Here is a 19,343-nt window from a genome sequence, read left to right on the forward strand (position 1 = left end):
GACATGAATGACTATTCCATTTATTTATAGCATTGAGTTAAGTGCTCAAATGATAAGATTAAATGAGATTCAATAATGTATAAGTACTATACTGAAAGTTAATGTGTTCTAATGCACTTCCTTGAATAGTATCTTTTACAAAGAGATAAGTAAATTAAATTTAATGATATGTAAATGTAAAAAGTCAGTTAAAAAGATAAGTGCTGGTAATTAATAATTTATGTTTTTCTAGGAATAGATCAACATGGTAAAATGGCATGTTTTACCATATGTATATATATATGTTTGCAGATATAGCCACATTGGTATAATGATATTTGCAATGTAAATATTTTGTGTTGTAATGTAACAAACAATGTTGGGATTTTAAACAGTCCACATTCATTGAATCTTTAAAAATAGTACATTTTATTCATTATTTTCTTTTTAATACAGTAAAATAATTTAAATATTCTTAAAACAAGATTCATTTACTTCAGTAACAATAGGACTAGCCTTAAGCCTCGTCTGTAAAACCGGGGGATGATGTGTTATGACGGCTAGTCCTAGATTAAAACACATGTTTGAGGTGTCTCAGCTAAAAATAACTTGCACTGACAGATCTTAAAATATGTCAGAGCCATTTATTTGTCTCAAGATACACACCAGTAATGTATTTTTCTATAAGGCATGTTTATGAAGATGCTTAAACACCTCACCTTAACTAAGGCCTAGTCCTGCATAGTCTTGTCTGTGAAACCAAGCCTGTGTTTTAAGAAGAAAAGTCCTAATTTTTCTGTCTGAATAAATAAATAAATTACATTAATTATTTGGCAATGAGCTGAAAATATTAATTCAAACTTAGTTAAAGGGAAAACAAGTTCCTTTATATTTCCCCATTAACAATATATTCTTTAAGAATGAACTTCTAAAAATATGTATGGGTGGCTTCCCGGACAGGGATTAGCTTAATTAGAAAATATAACTAGTTCTAACAAACGTGCCTTACTAAAAACATTACTTAAGGCAAAACAAAGGGCACAAATGTATTTTAAGATGTGTCAGTGCAAGTTGTTTTCCGTTTGGACAGCTCTTACGTTTATTTAAGTCTAGGACTAGTCTAATCCCTGTCTGGGAAACCAACCCTTAAGTATCTTGTATCAAGGATGTTGATTATCTTACTGGAAAAACTAGAAAAGATTTTAAAAGTTTTTTATTTATTGTGCTAAAAAACTGGAACAGTTTGCTCATTTCTATTTAAATCTATATCGAGACTGTTGTCATAGGTTCCAATTTAGGACATTAATGCAAAATGATGAAAGAAGGCAGTCATGCAGATAAACACTGAGAGACTTTATGGATGGCCTTTCTCAGCTGCTGGCTGAGGCCATCAACCTCAAATTAACCTATTAGATTTACTACATGGTGCTTGTGCAACGATAACCATAATATAAGCTTCCAATTCATTCAGTAGTGAGCATCTATGCAGCCGACATTCTCAGACTAATGATTCGACAGAGTAAATAATCAGCATTGTGCGCTGATCCCTAAAATATCTTGCTGTACCGTGAGTCAAATACCGTGAGTGATATTTAATGATAATGTGAAGCCATATTCATAAACATTTATGTAAACAAATTGCTATATAACAAGAGGAATGCTAATGTCCAGTCTGCTAAATATGACGACATTGTCCTGACATTTAATGATATCTACGATTGAACTCTTAAGCAATTACAGTTTTCTCAGAAAATATTGTGCTTGCTACTTTGATGACAGCAATGAATCCTCCAGGGGCTATTTATAACTTATCTTATGTTGGGCTATATTAGGCTTATATTGAGCACATCTTCCCATGAGACCCTACAGTCAGCTGGGCATCATGCATTGCTTCATACTCTCAAACCACTCAGACTGGCCAATGGAAGATTTAAAAGGTCACTGATAAACTCATGACTCTTCTAGAGGCCACAGGGTCCAATGTTTGGGTTAGGTAAATAAACAATATATTACATAATCATTAGTAATAAATCAATTACACATTTTACTAAAACTACTTTTGTGTTGTGGTCTTGCTTATGTAAATATTCAGTATTTCTGTTTTCCTGTAGTTTAGGTAAAGCATGGTACTAGAAATCCTAAGGTCATAGGGTTTGTTCCCCATGGGACACATAGATAAGTCTGTGAATGCATTTTAGATGCAAGTTGTTTTGGATAAAAGCACCTAATAAATTCATGAAAAATTCATATCAATTTAACAATAATCACAAAATCTTAAGTCAATTCAACATTTCATAGAGGAGTTCTTGTATTTTCAGTTACTGTTTCATAATTTAAAGATGATCCAATGTTCCTGATCCGACATAGAGGTCAAAAGGTCCCAAGTGTTTATTGCGAGAGCCAAAGGATATGTTTGGAGTCTTTGGGTTTTCCCCTTTCATGTCAAATGTGACCTTGGCACCTGGTAACTGATCTGTCCTGCCAGTTGTCAAGTACCCATTTTGGTTCTGTGACTCATCAAGAGTCATTTAATTTTAGGCATTGCGACATTCCAAAAAAAGCAGTGTGAGATTGAGAGAGAGAGAGAGAGAGATTAAGTTGGGAGGGGGCTTGTTTCAGATAAAGCTACATGGTCTGTTTATATACTCGTGATTGGTAATATGTGTTCATCACAAAAGGAATGGGACAGAAACAGGACAAGGTGTTAAAAGAAGGGGAAGTCTTGACCGGTGCGATTAATGACTATGAGATCTTAGACCGGGAGGAGGAACTTTCCAGCAGCACCAAACCTGGATGCAGTAAAGAAAAACATCAAATATTTAGTCGGTCAGACGCCTCCCCTCCGGAGGACTCTCTAGGTCAGGAACTCACAAGACCTAATGACAACCAGAAAGGAAAAAAGATCAACTGGAGTTATGACACGGATGTTTCGCAGAATGCTGGGACACCAAATCCTCAGTTGAGCCGAGCGGGAGGTCCACGTGCCTCAGAATTCAAAGCGCTCACAAACAACACAACTGCTACTGACAGACTGGGACTATCTGGGGCTGTGGACCAGCAAGAAGTTGACAAAACAACAGGAATGACTAACAAAACTCATCCCAAGGGTTCTCCAGAGATGTTAGAAGGTTCTTATCAAGGAGATTCGACAGATGATGTTAAGAAGTGCACTGAGAAGAATAAGACATGGACAACATATGAAAGACACAAAGGGATCTTAAACAAAGAGGCAAGGGCAAATGATAAAATTAGAGATGATGTGGAAATAAAGACATCTTTAAGAAAGCACTCATTGGATCAGGGAGAATTAGAGAATTCTGAATTACTTGAAAGAGAGACATTCCAGGTAATAGGAGTTTCGGAGGACAAATATGAGCGTTTGAAAGATTCCCAAAAATCATATGTAGCTGATCAAGACCTAAATGCTCATAAAGTAAGCTCATATTTAAACACTGACAGTGTAATGTGTCGGTCAGGGTGTGGGAGCTCCAGTGTGCCGGATTTAGGTTTCCAGCGGGACAAAAATATCAGTTCAGGATCTCCCGGTGTGAGTGATACTTCGACATGTGTTTTAAAAGAACCTAACGGTGGCACACATCCATATAGTAACTTTGCAGCGACATTCAAAGAAAACTTTCAAAAAGACCAAAGAAATCCGACTTTCCATGCGTCACTGCCATTGCTAAGAGGAGAAGAAATGATTAGTGAAGGTAAGAATAAACACTTAAATATTCCTTGTGATGAATTGCAGTTGGTCCAAGAGAGTCAATTTTTAAAATCTGGATGCACCCCACAAATGATGAGGTTCGACTCATTTAACAATGAGATTGTCGCAGAACCCACGAATGCAGACGTAGGTCCGGTCTCATTGAAGATTGAGGAGGACTTTGAACATGAGGCATTAAGCACATTCCACCCAGATTTGAACCAAAGCGCTACTTTGTCTGAACCTCCCGAGGTTTACTTTAACACCAAGAAGCCAAATGATGATGACAAAGTGGCATTTACTGTAATGGAAAAGCACTCAACAGCCATGTCATCTGAGAGTTTAGTTGGAACCGGTACTGAAAAAGTCCCGTTCAGCAGTGCACCTCACTCAGCCAGAAAGGGAGTGTTTGGAGCATGCTCACAGTCTGTGAAAAGAGACGGTGAATCTGTTTATCAGACAGCCGTTCGGTCACCATCCACCGAAATCAGGAAAGCTTGTGATAGTCATTTGAATGGAATAAGTAATACTTCACCTTTACTTGGGTTATCAGGTGAAAATGGTCAAACTCTAAAAGCACTTCCAGACAAACAGATAACAGGGAATGAGGTCATCTGCTATGGTCATGAAGGGTGTCTGGGTAAAAGAGTCTGCGATCCAAAGATCTACAGGCTGGATGAAACAAATACAGAGAATGCATTTAAAAGAGAAGCCAAAGTCAAGGAACCACTATCAATGTATTCTAAAGGTAACTGTTTGAATCCAGTTGACATAAAGAGCTTAATTTCTTTTTCACCCTCAGATGTCGATGGCAACACCACAAGAGCTTCTTTGACACACGAGAAGGAGCCTTTGTATTTCACAGCTGTGATCACACCCCCACTTCAAATTCATACATATCCTGATCGGGAGGAGAAGATGTCATCCGACGTCTCGCATTTGTATGTTCCTCACGATGAAATACAGAGTATTATTCCCCACATCCCATCTGCAGACCCTCAGATGGAAAAAAAGGCTAAAAACAAAGGACCCCCACCACCTGTTCCAAAGAAACCAAAGAATCCCTTTAAAAAAAGACAAAAGAAATCCGCTTCAAATTCCATAGATGAGCCAAACAAATATTCTGACCTGCTGCTCAAAAACATCAAAATGGGAAGAAGACTGGCAGCACAGGAATCCATTGAAGATTTGAATATGTATCCCTCATCATGCCTGGATATGCTACCTTATTGCATGTCCAAAGGTTTTGGAACTGAAGATGATATTCCACAACATTGTTGTATATACGATGAATTGGTTGCAACTGGTTGCGATATCCCAACAGGAACTGTTGAAGAGCTCTGTGATGATGAACTGAAAGAATTGAGTATGTCTCAGCTGAGACCACTATTGGAAAGAAAAGCTAAATTGAAGGGCCCACCACCACCCGTGCCAAAAAAGCCTCGTAATCCGACAAAAATGGAAAAGACCCTCACATCCAAAGACTTTGATTTGGCAAACATGGAATATCCTTTGAAATATGGTCAACATGACTCTAATCGCCACATGCTGGATATTGTGGATAAAGAAGAATCTGAATCCACCACAATGCCAACCGGATATACTCATCTAACCGGCAGAATTCCAAACAGCGATTCTTCCAGTTCTGATGAAGATGAACTCTCCAGATTCAAGCCTGTAGCCGAACTCATCCGAGACACCAACAAATTCCCTGAAAAGGTTATACGTCACAGCAGGACAAATATTACGGAAGCCAGGCCAGATGTTACAATGGGAAGCCAAAGTCTAAAAGTGTCACAGATGAAGACAGCCTTTGATGTAAAAACATCTCCCAATAATAGGGAAAGAAGATCCTCGCCAAAGAAAGGTAAGATGGATTTTCAAGCTGATTCAATTCCCAGTATACTTTTGGTATTTAACTGGCAAGAGTTTTGGAGACTTGGATCAGAGCTTGGTTTAGGTCAAAATAGAGATTTAGTCATCTCCATTGTCAGTGGCAAAACTAAAGACGAATTCTAGATGGCATTTCAGGAAGGGGATCCCAGACAAAGACTACGTTACCCTGTCTGTGAAATCCACACTTTCTTTTCCGTTCAAGCTGTCTGGAGTTCTTGTGACAGATCCTAGTTCACTTAAAAGCTTTTTGTTGAAAAGTAAACTAAAGCTGAAAATAAGACTTTTAAATTAGATTTTAGACTAGATTTTAGGGCACCATGCACTTTGTAACATAACCCAACTACTTAGACTTAGCACATCGTCATTCCTTTTTTACTCTTAACATAATTATAAGAGTTGTGTAACATCATCCCTGTAAAGGGTGCAGATGTTGCATGCATTTGTGGGAAAAGCTGCACGTGTACATCATACAGTTACCTGCTTGTGATGTACAGATAGTCACGGTTGGTACTGTTTTAAATTTCCTAAATGTCCTTACACATTTAAGACACACTGACCTGTCATCCAGTCTGGTACAATTTGTACCACTTCTCATTCACACACGCAGTGATGTCCATGTAGGAGGACATTAGGAGGAGGGGAGGGGAGAGGAGAACAAGGGCGTTTTCTCCCGTTCATTCAGAATAAAGGAGAGGAGGGAAGCTATTGTGGCTAGCCGCAATTGACTGAGAGTCACCAGCACAACCAGAATCTGTGGAAAAATTAAATTAATGCTTTGAATTTAACACTTTGAGAGACGTGGTACTGATAAAGGTAAGCGTTTTGTCACGGTTAATGTATGGCAGGTCAGTGGTGCAATAGCCTCCACAGGAATGCTAGCTCGATTTTAGCAAGCATCACTGATTTAAAACAAGCGCTAATGCCTACCAGCAACACTTGCCTCCGTGCATGTGTATTTGATGGCTTTTTCGTTCACGTTGCGTTATTTTCCGACATGCTGTGGTTGATGGGCATGCATACGTGCAAGATGTGCAGAAATAGTGAGATATGAATTAGAAGTAGTCCATCATGACCTGTGCCGGGTTGATAACTCGCGTATGAATCAAAAAGCACATCGCATTTTGCAAGTGCATACAAATATATAACGTTACCCAGCTGAAAATAAGCTGCGTAACTGAAAGATTTATACGCATAATGTTTTTTTCTGCGTATCTTTCATTCATTGGTACGGCTAGCGGTTAGCTCGTTTTCTCACAGCCCATCTATCGATTATGTCATGTTTTTGATTTCCACTGTTAGCGCATATTTTCTTTATCTATAATTTTTTTTTGCCCGATTGTGTAATTTATCCTGCTATGTATTAATTTATATTCTTGCTGAATTGTATTTGTTGCTTGTTTGTTTTTGTTTTTTGTTCACCGGGATGCTTATCATCAATAACGAAGCTCGGCCATTAGAAAGCGAACACACACAGCCACACATCTGACCTATTTCCACAACATCCTTGACTTAATTTAAATTACCACATTGCTTTCTCGAAAATACGTTTTATTTTATTATTACACTGTTTATTTAGATTTTTATTCATTATTTTTTATTTTTACAGGGACCGCATGGTTTTCCTTCAGATATACATGTTGTATTAGAGGAAGCTCAAATAATCAATGATAATCAAAGTATAATTACGAAAATAAATTAGAAATATTAATAACATAGGTTATTAATAAGTTATAAGGTTCTGCATCTAACCTGTCAAGCTAAACAGCATATTCAGGCATCATGGTAGGCAGCATTTTTGCCCATTAAAAATTCTGTAGTAGGTGAGGAGCTCATTAGGTTTAGCCTTTAAGCACTGTTGGAAACGAAGTCATGCTTACTTATTGATAGTTTATCATACAAAAATCTACATATTTTTTATATATGATTTATAATATTTATGTAATAATTAAAAGATTAACAAGAAACATTTTTTTTACTTTTATAGGCTATACTGATACATATTCACAACCGTCATTCTGATAATAAATAAGTAGTGTATAATAACACATGTTTTATAATATATTATTAATATGATTAAAATGAATATGTTTTTTAAACTGTTGTATGAAATTGCTTTACATGAATACATCATTTAAACAAACAGAACTGACAGCATAAATTAAGATGTACATGCAGAACCATATGAAACATATGTTTCTGATGTCTAGCCTTGTTGGCCCAGACCTGTAAAACTGCATTTGATATTTCTCCTTGTCTTGATGCGGGAGTGCATACAGATTGAAATGGAAAACTGTTTCCCAATGGTCTCCAGTTCACAGCTCATCTTACACTAATATGATACAATATCAATATTAAATCTGAAAGGAAGAGAAAAGCATTGGAAATGGGTTGATTTATCTACCATTAAGAATGTGCCAATGCCATGCTGATAGACCTAATCGCTTTTTACATTCTTAATTTTTAATATTCATATGTGTATAATTTAAATTTTTGTTGATAAAGATAATAGTTTATTTTTAAAAACATTGTATAAAACCAAAATGTAATTATGAACTCTTTTTATAAAAAACCTAACAATCTCTTCTCCAATTCTCTTCTGTAGAAATGATCAGACGAGTGGTACGACAGAGTAAATTCCGTCATGTGTTTGGTCAGGCGGTGAAGAATGATCAATGCTATGATGACATTAGGGTTTCACGAGTTACCTGGGACAGTGCCTTCTGTGCAGTAAACCCCAAATTTGTTGCCATAATTGTGGAAGCTAGTGGGGGTGGAGCTTTTCTTGTTCTCCCTCAGCAAAAGGTAAGCAATAACTCTCGAATCCTACAGGCATGAAGTTATTCTAATAACATAATATCTTACAACATTTGTGCCAGATAATATGCAAAGTTACCTTAATAGTGTGCTAGTTATAAATTGATTTAGTAAAGTGTGCATGGCAGTTTCTTGCTGCTTCCTTGAAAAATTCTTGTGTGTAAAATAAATAGTTGATCATGTGGATGCTTTTAAAATACTTTAAAAATTGAGGAGCTCAGATGCAAAAGATGCTAAATGCCACCTCTGTCAAAAATGGGCTCTTCTGGTTTTGTCATGTGGTTGATGGCCTCAGGGCAACATTATGTTGACCTGGGACAACATTACAATCAACCAATCAGATTTTAGAATTTTTTTAAGTTTGTTTCAAGTTTAAGCCTACAACCAGGATTAGACGTTGTTTTTCAGGTTGAGCATCAAAAATTAGATAGAAACTATTACTATAGATACACCGTAAAAAATATTTTGTAAAAATCTGTCAAATGACTGGCAGCAGCGGTTTCCAAACAAAAAACGTAAAATAAAAGTACAATTTCTTAATTCCAATAATGTCCAAAAACAGTAATTGTACAGATTTTTCCTGAAAAGTACTGCAGCCAAATATTGTCATTTTTCCCAGATTATTATGATCAAACACCAAGTGACCAATAAAAGAAAAAGTGAAAGAGATAAGACTGTCTCCGCATTTTACCCAATCCACTGCCAGTCATGAACACACACAGACATAGCAACTATCACAGTAACACTGAATCATTTCAGTCACTTCCTGTCAGCTGTGGGAATCAAACCAACAACCACTTGGTTACAAACAAGTCTCTTTAACCACTAGGCCACAATGCTGGGAAAAGCCAAAGATTTCTAGAACCTTTATTTATATCATGCCTTGACAATCAGTCAATTAAGCTTGACTATTATTTTAAGTATTATGTCATTAACGAGAAAATATAGAAAATCTATGTTTTTAAACAGGAAAATACTATTTTACTTATAAAGTATTTTTTCTGTTTTCTTGAATTACATACAAATTCCTGTAAATTTACAATTTAAAATATCTAATTAAATGTGTAGTTCGTTATATTAAAAGTACATGACCATACTAACAATTTAAAATGATAAAACACTGAATATGTAATAATAGTTGGTGAAACATGATCACAGTGACATCACACCATTCTCATACTGTGAGATTCTCACATTGTGAGTAATATGCAAGCTCATTTCAAAATGTTAAACACATGGTATGAATGCACAATAAGTGTGCCTTATATACCACATAAAATGTCAAAACATGGCATCAAGAAGCCTATAAATGGCCTAGTGGTTAGCGAGAATTGATTGTAACCTAGAGATTGTTGGTTTGATTCCCACAGTTGACAGGAAGTGACTGAAGTGATTCAGTGTCGCAGTAATAGTCGTCCAGTATTTGTGTCGGTGTGTGTGTTCATGATTTGCAGTGTTAATTATTTCTCCTTCACTTTTTCTCTTATCGGTCACTTTGATCATAATAATTTGGGAAAAATCTGTAAAATAACAGTATTTGGCTGCAGAACTTTTAAAGAAAAAATCTTTTTTGGACATTATTGGAATTAAGAAATGTTACTTTTATTTTACGTTTTTTTGTTTGGAAGCTGCTATTGCCAGGCATTTAACCATTTTTTAAAGATTTTTTATTTTTTTCCAGTGTATTACATGATATTAACCGAATGCTCTCGGCATGTATTATATGGTTATCATATGGTTGCTTCAAATCTGCTTATTACCGGTCTCAAGCCATTCAGAAATACTGGTTTGTTGCCAGAATCCATCAAGAGTCTGAAAAAATGCGCTTTTACAAAAAATACATGCAGACGCACTTACAGAGTTTTGCATCTAAGTTCTTCAAATATTAATAAATGATTGATTGTTTGCATTAATGACACAACAGTTTTTCAATACTGTGTTTAAAGAACAAATTTGTTTTCATACATTCCCATTATGTAATGAAGTGTTAATTTACATAAATTTGTCATCCATTTAGCCTTTTGTCTCTGATTCCTGTTTGCAGACGGGTCGTATTGATAAGGCTTATCCCACTGTTTGCGGTCACACAGGCCCTGTGCTGGACATCGACTGGTGTCCACACAATGATCACGTCATTGCCAGTGGTTCTGAGGATTGTACAGTAATGGTATGCTCACATCCTTTGCACGTCCTTTTTATAGGAAACCTGTTCAGAAACAAGAGCAAGAGTGAGAGTTCCTGTAGCACTCAGCATCCGTATTTCTGCTATAATTTTCCCATATTTGTCACACAGGTATGGCAGATCCCTGAAAATGGCCTCACTTCACCTCTCTCTGAGCCAGCGGTGGTGTTGGAGGGTCACTCTAAGAGGGTGGGGATTGTGACATGGCATCCGACAGCCCGCAATGTTTTGCTAAGTGCAGGTAATGATGAATGTTTATGCTTGTTTTCTATCATTTTTTTTTGTCAGTGAAGATTTTTAAATGATAAGAATTGCACTATTTTGTTTTTAAGCAATGATGTTCGTGGCAGTGCTGTGTCCTGAATATACAGTAGTCATGCCTAAAGTCTTATAAATTAAAGCTTTTGAATATTTTATGCATATATGCCATGGGCCACTTATTTAAGATTCTGGTAACTTTTGTTTCATAGGACTTAAAGGATCAAAGACAAGAGATTATAATTTACTATTTTTTAATGCTAAATTGGGCATAATAAAATATAAAATGTTGAGAGATTTTTTTTCAATGATTCGTTAGTAAAATTTTCTTGAATTTGTTTTCAAAATCTCTATGCACATGCAACTGTTTAAAGAAGCGACTTGTCTTCCCTCCTCCATTAGGATGTGATAATCTCATCATCATTTGGAACGTGGGCACAGGAGAAGCCATGATCAACCTAGAGGACATGCATCCCGACGTGATCTTCAGCGTCTGCTGGAGTCGCAATGGCAGCCTCATATGTACCGCGTGCAAGGACAAGAAAGTGCGTGTTGTCGATCCACGCAAAGGGAAGATCATTGCAGTAAGTGAAAATATTTTACAAATATGTTGAGGCTTGGTAGGTTGATCTCTTTATTTCATGGTTATCACAATAATGTTACTGGCATTGATGATTACAGGAGAAGGACAAGGCCCATGAGGGAGCACGGCCAATGAGGGCTATCTTTTTGGCTGATGGAAATATCTTTACCACTGGTTTCAGTCGTATGAGTGAACGACAGCTGGCCTTATGGAATCCAGTAAGCCAACCAATTTGACTTTTTCTGTATTTAAAAATGTCCGTTTTAGTTAGTCTTGTTAATGATTTTTTTGTGTATGTCCCTTGAAGAAAAACATGGAGGAGCCAATATCTGTGCACGAAATGGACACCAGCAATGGAGTTTTGCTTCCCTTCTATGACCCTGATACTAATGTTGTTTACCTGTGCGGAAAGGTGGGCTTAGACACAGACAACCATTTTGTATCTACTGCATAACATTTATTTAAATGTATGATACACTACCTGCTGTAAACACACAAAATTGTACTGTTTTCTTATCCAGGGTGACAGCAGTATCCGTTACTTTGAGATCACAGACGAGGCACCGTATGTGCACTACCTCAACACGTTTTCCAGCAAGGAGCCTCAGAGAGGCATGGGCTATATGCCTAAAAGAGGTCTGGATGTCAACAAGTGCGAGATAGCCAGGTATGCATCTCCACCAGTGGTTTTTCATATTTTATTTTTGAAAAGAGAAAATGGGCACTTATTCAAACCTTAAAATTTCTATGATTGATCCCATTCAAATGATGTGAAATGATTAAGTTGCCGGTGGCCTTATCAGTGTGTGTCTTAAAGGGACACTCCACTTTTTTTAACGTTTCCCCTAGAGTTAAACATTTAAGTTTTAACGTTTTGGGATTTATTCAGCTGATCTCTGAGTCTGGCGGTACAACTTTTAACATAGCATAGCATAATCCATTGAATCTGATTAGACCAATAGCATCGCGCTAAAAAATAGACGAAGAGTTTCAATATTTTTCCTATTTAAAACTTGACTCTTCTGTAGTTACATTGTGTACTAAGAGTGACAGAAAATTTAAAGTTGCGACTTTCTATGCCGATATGGCTAGGAACTATACTATCATTCTGACGTAATAATCAAGGACTTTGCTGCCGTAACATGGCTGCAGGAGATGCAAAGATATGACGCAGTGCTCAAAAATAGTCCTCTGCTATTGAAAGTTACCCAGGGGGAATATTTTAGGGCACTGTGTAATATCCATTTGGTCATTTTTGAGCACGATGCTAATGGTCTAATCAGATTCAATGGATTATGCTAAGCTATGCTAACAGTGGTACCACCAGACCCGAAGATCGGCTGAATGGTTTCCAAAACAGTAAAACTCAAATGTTTAACTCTAGGGGAGCTGGAAAATTAGCATATTTTCAAAAAAAGTGGAGTGTCCCTTTAAGACTCCCTTTAATGGAATTATTATTACTCACTGTAATTTACTATGTTTTTCAGCACTATGTTTTTGGTTATGGATCTGAGCAGTGACGTCATCAGCCGTACGGCTGTTCACACTGCGCTTACCATGAGAGGGCGCTAATTAATGGTGTTTTATTTTTTACATAATTTTGAATTGATTGTTGATCTATCTGTGTACGCTCACTCAGGGCATTTTTACACTTGGCTTGTTTGCTGCGGCCCGAGTGCAAATGTTTCCGGCACACCCCGTAGGGTTAATCTGGTTTTACACTTCATTAATCTTATGTCATCACCAACACGCAAGTACAAGAAGATGTAAAGCACCTATGCGACAGCTGTGTATATGTGCTTTGGAATGCATAATTCATCAGTTGTCATGGTAATCGTGCGTCGTGGAAACGAATGATCGTCGTCATTGGCGTATACACAAGCGCAGGTTACTTTTCTTCCTGGATGAGTGTGCACCCAAGTCTGGGCTTTAAAGGTGCCGTAGAATGTAAAACTGTATTTATTTATTTTAGGCATAGATGAATAATAAGAGTTCTGTACATGGTAATAGCATATCGTAAGCCTCAAAAGACCACTGGAAAAACTGGCCGATCTAAACACAACATTGACTGTGATGTTACAGTCGAATTGTACGCCCCCAGTATTAAATTACATATTAAATTAATTACAATGTTGTTACAATGTTAAAAACAAAGTTGTGACTGCTGAGGTAGCGCTAGTTAATGCTATATGCTACAGTTTAGGCTAAAGTTCTACTATTGACGTTACAGATACGTTTTGCAGATCCATACCGAAAAACACAAATTTACCACTCAGAAACGTCCATTTCCTATCTCAGAATAATTGATTATACATCAAAATCTGTATCTTCATCTGATACAGGCTCAAACATAAGGTCTGTTTGCACACACACAACGCTACTGAAATGAGCCAGTCTGAGAGACAGCCAATCAGAGTAGAGCTCAACATTATTATTCATGACCCTTTCAAATAAGGTAATAATAGATCATTTCAATCTGGGGACAGATCCTAAGGTTGTAAATGGACATGAAAAGCCATCTCTAAATCATGTTTGCACTTAACAAAGTCATATACCTTCTATGTAGGTATCAGAGAACAATGTACCATATTGTATCAATGCATTCTTTGGCACCTGGTGCGCTCATGGCTACGCAAGCCAGCTTTCTCATTACAAGTTTTTAATGTGAACTGTGCCCTGTTTCAAACCTAACTGCCAGTGTGAAAGCCCTTTAAATCTTGCCTGGTTCTGAGTGATGTATCATGAGTTAGATCTATGTCGTCCAGTAGGGGGAGCCTTTAGTCTTTCATGTGCTGTAGATTCTATTGGGTGACAGTGTAGCAGTGAACAGGCTTTGCTGTGGTTTACAAATGTCACTAGAAATTAATGATCATTGCAAGGATCATTGGTTTTAGTGGACATGCTGTTGTCACAAGTCGATTCAGTGTTTAGTTATTATTAGATTATATAATGAAAACATTTTAATCACACATAACAAAATGTAACTAGGAGGTGAAGGCAAGCCCTGGGGTTTCATTTGGAAACGTGAGTACGCCAGTTCCCATGCAAAGGTTGTGATTTATAAATGTAATAAACTTGATGGGAGAATGGGCTTGCAGGGTGGGATCTTAGGATGATTCATGTACGCACACTTGCAGGTGATTTATAAAGGGAACATTGCTTAGTTTTACAAGTCTTAATATTTTTTGGCGTATGCCATTTTTGGCTTTTGCGCGTACGTAGACTTTTAGTAAGGATCCTACGCACACGTTTTATAAATGAGACCCCAGCCCTGGTCAACAAATTTATTTTGTTATATAACTATTGTTTTATTATTTTATGGAAATATTTGAAATATTGAAATATATAATATTTTCAGGAAGCATAGGCAGAAGAGTTTGAATTATGTGCCATCTGCCTTTGTAGTGTTTTCTTTCAGTGCATTTTGCTGTTGTGGTTTCTGGCTGTGCTGTTTTATCAAAGCTTGTCATTATTACAATAACACCTTTTTGTTTTTCTCACAGGTTTTATAAACTGCATGAGAGAAAATGCGAGCCAATTATTATGACCGTTCCTAGAAAGGTATTTTTATCTGTATCATGTTTGTCTTTTTAATATCCTTGTTCCTTAAAATCTTCCTAATAGAAGTTTAACAGTGCCTTTTAAGGAGTTTTTAATCAGTTTTAGCAATATTCAGTGCAATGTTCAGTTGATTCAAATGTTTGTATGATTTAGATAAAAATTATATTAATCTATAACATGATTGCAAATATTGTATCACACTTTTCTCACAGTATTTTATATAGTTTGTGGGTTTTTTTTAAGCAAAGCAGTATAACAGTGACAGTATTTCCTATCTCTTTTGTTCTTGGCAGTCAGACCTTTTCCAGGATGACCTGTACCCAGACACAGCGGGTCCAGACCCCGCGCTAGAGGCGGAGGAGTGGTTTGATGGCAAGAATGGCGACCCGATCCTGATCTCCCTCAAACACGGCTATGTTCCAGGCAAAAACCGCGACCTCAAAGTAGTCAAGAAAAATATGCTGGATAACAAAGCGCCCAAAAAGGTGGAGGAGCCACCTATTCCTCAGAAGCCTGCATCCCCCCAGCTCACCAGAGTAAGTGTTTTATGGCTCCTGTCCAGGGTCAGTCTCTCCAAACTCTCCTGGACAGTGTCCCACCCAGTTTTATAGTGACCGTGTTAGTAGGTGTTTATCAGCTTTTTAACAGCTAAATTAGGTTTATTAAAATTTTTCAAAGTCAATGTTCTGTGCATTTGACGTCTGATAAAGACTATACTTAAAAGCATTCAGGAATAAGAATGTGAGGGAGTTTAATTTGTGCTTCTTTTTTTTTCTGTGTAGAAGAATGAAGTGAAGTTAGAGGAGCTGCTTCGAGAAGTCAAGTCCCTTAGAGATCTGGTCACACTGCAGGACAGAAGAATCACCAAACTGGAAGAACAGGTGGCTAAAGTGGCAATCTAAGACACTGGTGATGGTCTGAGCCATTATTGCATCAGCACGGAGAGAGTAAGATTCAGTTGGATGGGTGGGGTGTCGGTCACTGCCAAAATTCTCAATTTTGACTCGATCATTCCGCTTGGTGTTTCTCACAAAGACAAACCTCAAGCAACATTCCAAGATGGACTTTTACTTTCTGTCAAGTCTCCCCCGAGCATTCGCATAGCAAGTGGAAAATCGTGGCGATGAGTGGTCACTGGTTTTAACTGATGATTTACATTTTGTTTAAACATTTTTGTACCCTTTTGGTTATTGTAACATTGTTTCCATACAGTAAGTATTCGGATATTAACCGGTATGTTGCAGAGTGTTGTTGTATATAGGCATTAGTATTTCTCTTTCCTTTTGTTGTTGTGCTGCCAAATTTATTTCTACTTTTGTATGTTTTTCCCACTTGTAGATAGAGCGGATTATTGCAAGCAAGGCTTTTCATGTCATGCTATTCAAAGTGAGAAAGGCAGTTGATTTTGAAGTGATTGTAAAGGCCATTCGAAAACTAATCATGGATGATAATTGTATTATTTAGCAAATAACCATTCAAACGAATTGGGTGCGAACAAGTGCACACACAGTAGCGAAACAAACTAAAGTTGCTCATTTGAAATGTACAGTAGGATTTAAAAGCAGTGCGGTAATATCCCATGTAGTGATCATGATAACTGGAGTATTAAGCACATTACATCAGTAATTATAAAGCATCCTACAACAGGGTTTTGCTAAATCATACCACAATCAAGCAATAACATAATGTTGCGAAATGAATGAGAATATAAACCTGTTCAACTTTGATACACGACTGGTAAGTACTGCTCGAATGCATTATTCATGCATTAACTTCACACACCTACACTACAGCTGTTTCAAGTTAATAGTAATTATTCAATTACTGTTGCACCTCAGGTAATAAACCACTGGATGCTCAACATTTGGCATTTGCATGAAAGATTTTAATTAGGGAGTTATTTTATGCTGTTGTTTTGAAATTCGAAAATACTTTAATGTTCTCCCTGCATTCTAACTATACAAATCGTGTTAGAGGATATTGGACCGACATGCTCTGATATGTGAACTTGGCTTTAAGAGGCAGTGGCTACCTGTGAGCTCTTCTGATGTACATGTACTGTAAATGTATTGGTGCCTCTATGTGTGTTGCTGGTTTTAGACAGACTTCCTCAGTCGATCACTGCAGGGAGGGCGACGTCCATGAATCTGAGCACTTATCTGTGTCCTGAACAGTCTTGTGCATGCATTCCAAATTTCACCTAAAATAATAAAAAGGTTGACTACAATAAATCCTTTCATTCATACATGTTGGTGAGGTCTCCTGTGAAATTTTCTTGATCGTTGTAGGATTGTATATAGCTCTGTAGTCGCAGTAGTATTTCTATTTTTATTGTTTTACAAGAAAGGCAGAAAAAATAGAAAAGCCGGTTTTTATTCACATGCCCAATTGCATTTATTTACTTGCAGTCCTTAAAGGGACACTCCACTTTTTTGAAAATAGGCTCATTTTCTAGCTCCCCTAGAGTTAAACATTTGATGTCTGGTGGTACCACTTTTAGCATAGCTTAGCATAATCCATTGAATCTGATTAGACCATTAGCCTTGCGCTAATTCGATATTTTCCTATTTACATTTTTTCCTATTTGACTCTTCTGTAGTTACATTGCGTACTAAGTCCGACGAAGATTTAAAAGCTGCGATTTTCTAGGCTGATATGGCTGGGAACTCTTAAACTGGCGTAATAATCAAGGACTTTGCTGCCGTACCATGGCTGCAGCAGGCGCAATGATATTACGCAGACTATTTTCAAATAGTCCCCTGCTATTGAAAGGTACCAAGGGGGCTATATTTTTCAGGCGCTTCATAATATCATTAGTGCAGTGCTAATGGTCTTTTCAGATTCAATGGATTATGCTAAGCTATGCTAAAAGTAGTACCACGAGACCCGGAGATCGGCTGAATGAATTGCAAAACGTTAAAAATCAAGTGTTTAACTGTTTAAACTTTTAAACTTTTTTCTAAAGTATTCCTTTAGAAAAATAAAAGTTCATTTTAATGGTTGAATGTTACACTTAATTCATTGACTTGGCATGAGAAGTTTAATGGGCCGGCTCAAATTTGGGTATAAAATGCAAATTCAATTTGACAGTCCTCTTTTTTTGTTAAAAATGCATGGTTAAAGTCGCCATGAAACGGAAGTAGCGATTGCCTTATTTTCCCCGTGGTGACGTATATCCGAATGAAACGGCTTTTGAGATGAAATAAGGCAGGGCTGGATTTGAATTTGTCCATCGAGATCTGATTGGATCGTTTGAAGTTGGGTCGTGTTGCTAATTGCTAATCACTGCGATCTTCTCCCGGACCCCGCCCACCTGCCATACTTTTGACCGGAAGTGAAGAGAGATCGTTTTGAGGAGGGGAGGAGATTTGCATTTTTGATTAAAGATTATGAGCACACACGAATTTTTAAAAAATAATGAAGCTCACAGATAAGTCATTTGTTAATAATACCACAATATTAAAAATACATATATAGTTTTTCATTTCAATTTCATTGCGACTTTAAACGTTGAGAACTCTCTGAAAAGGAAATAAAGGAAAGCACTTCACAATGCTGGTTGGCCTTTAAGAAACAAAATAAAAGATACATTTGTTAAGCAGGGGCACGAGACAGTGCCAATTTTATGACATTTTTTAAAATGCATTAATTTACCATAAATTCTGTGTAATCAAACCTCAGAAAAATATAGCTACCAACCAACATCACTACATTGTATAACTTAATTTGTTTGTTTAATTCAAATTCTAAGAGATTATTTTATGTCATGAATTGTCTTTGGAAGGGCCACGAAGGGATGCACCATAAGGGTGGGCACACGGCGAAAAGTTTGACAACCACTGCCTCAAAGGAATAGTTCACCCAAATATGAAAATTATTGTAACATTTTTTTATCCTCATGCCATTCCAGATGCATATGACTTCCTTTCCTCTGCTGAACAAAAAATGAATGATTATTTTCATATATGGGGCTCAGAATGGCGAAGGTCCATAAAGCAAATACATCCATCATTAACATAATCCAAAGAACAGCCAAGTTTATTTTTGAAGTCAGGAAAAAAGGACATGAAAAAGATATACTACATCCTCTGGTTCTCAAGATTTGTTTAAAGCAGCTGTTTTCACAATCTTGTATGCCTTGACAAGTCATTATAATTCCAAGATAATTGGCGAATGCTAAGAAGAGGCCCATTTTTGATATATTCCTTCAGACAAACGCAAAATTTATAGACAATTTCTCTAGGTTTTAATCTTGCCACTTAGTTTCTCCTCTTTATACTATCTATGGCAAATTTTCAATATAAGGCTTTCATTAGCAGTTCTGTTAAGTAGATCTCCTCTAAACATCTCTTTCAGTAGTGGCT

General features: G+C 37.0%; 1 protein-coding gene across 5 annotated transcripts; it reads left to right on the forward strand.

Annotated features, from left to right (window-relative positions):
- The first annotated feature begins 2,621 nt into the window (after positions 1-2,621).
- Positions 2,622-17,231, forward strand: coro1cb (coronin, actin binding protein, 1Cb). 5 transcript variants are annotated; one of them, XM_073814681.1, is made up of 12 exons: positions 2,628-3,689; positions 4,488-5,552; positions 8,184-8,383; positions 10,413-10,562; positions 10,689-10,818; positions 11,238-11,419; positions 11,517-11,636; positions 11,726-11,830; positions 11,940-12,085; positions 14,922-14,979; positions 15,273-15,515; positions 15,762-17,231. In XM_073814681.1, the coding sequence occupies exons 1-12, from the start codon at positions 2,660-2,662 to the stop codon at positions 15,879-15,881; spliced, it is 3,549 nt and encodes a 1,182-aa protein (XP_073670782.1). In that variant the 5' UTR covers positions 2,628-2,659; the 3' UTR covers positions 15,882-17,231. The 5 variants fall into 5 exon arrangements, 4 of the variants coding, with proteins under 4 accessions (XP_073670782.1, XP_073670781.1, XP_065127564.2 ...); XR_012336706.1 differs by lacking the exon at positions 15,762-17,231 and adding an exon at positions 12,906-12,996 and having other exon boundaries at positions 2,622-5,552; positions 15,273-15,353; XM_073814680.1 differs by having other exon boundaries at positions 2,636-5,552.
- The last annotated feature ends 2,112 nt before the right edge of the window (positions 17,232-19,343 follow it).

This window comes from Paramisgurnus dabryanus, chromosome 5, assembly GCF_030506205.2.
Source record: "Paramisgurnus dabryanus chromosome 5, PD_genome_1.1, whole genome shotgun sequence".
NCBI classification, from domain to species: Eukaryota; Metazoa; Chordata; class Actinopteri; order Cypriniformes; family Cobitidae; genus Paramisgurnus; species Paramisgurnus dabryanus.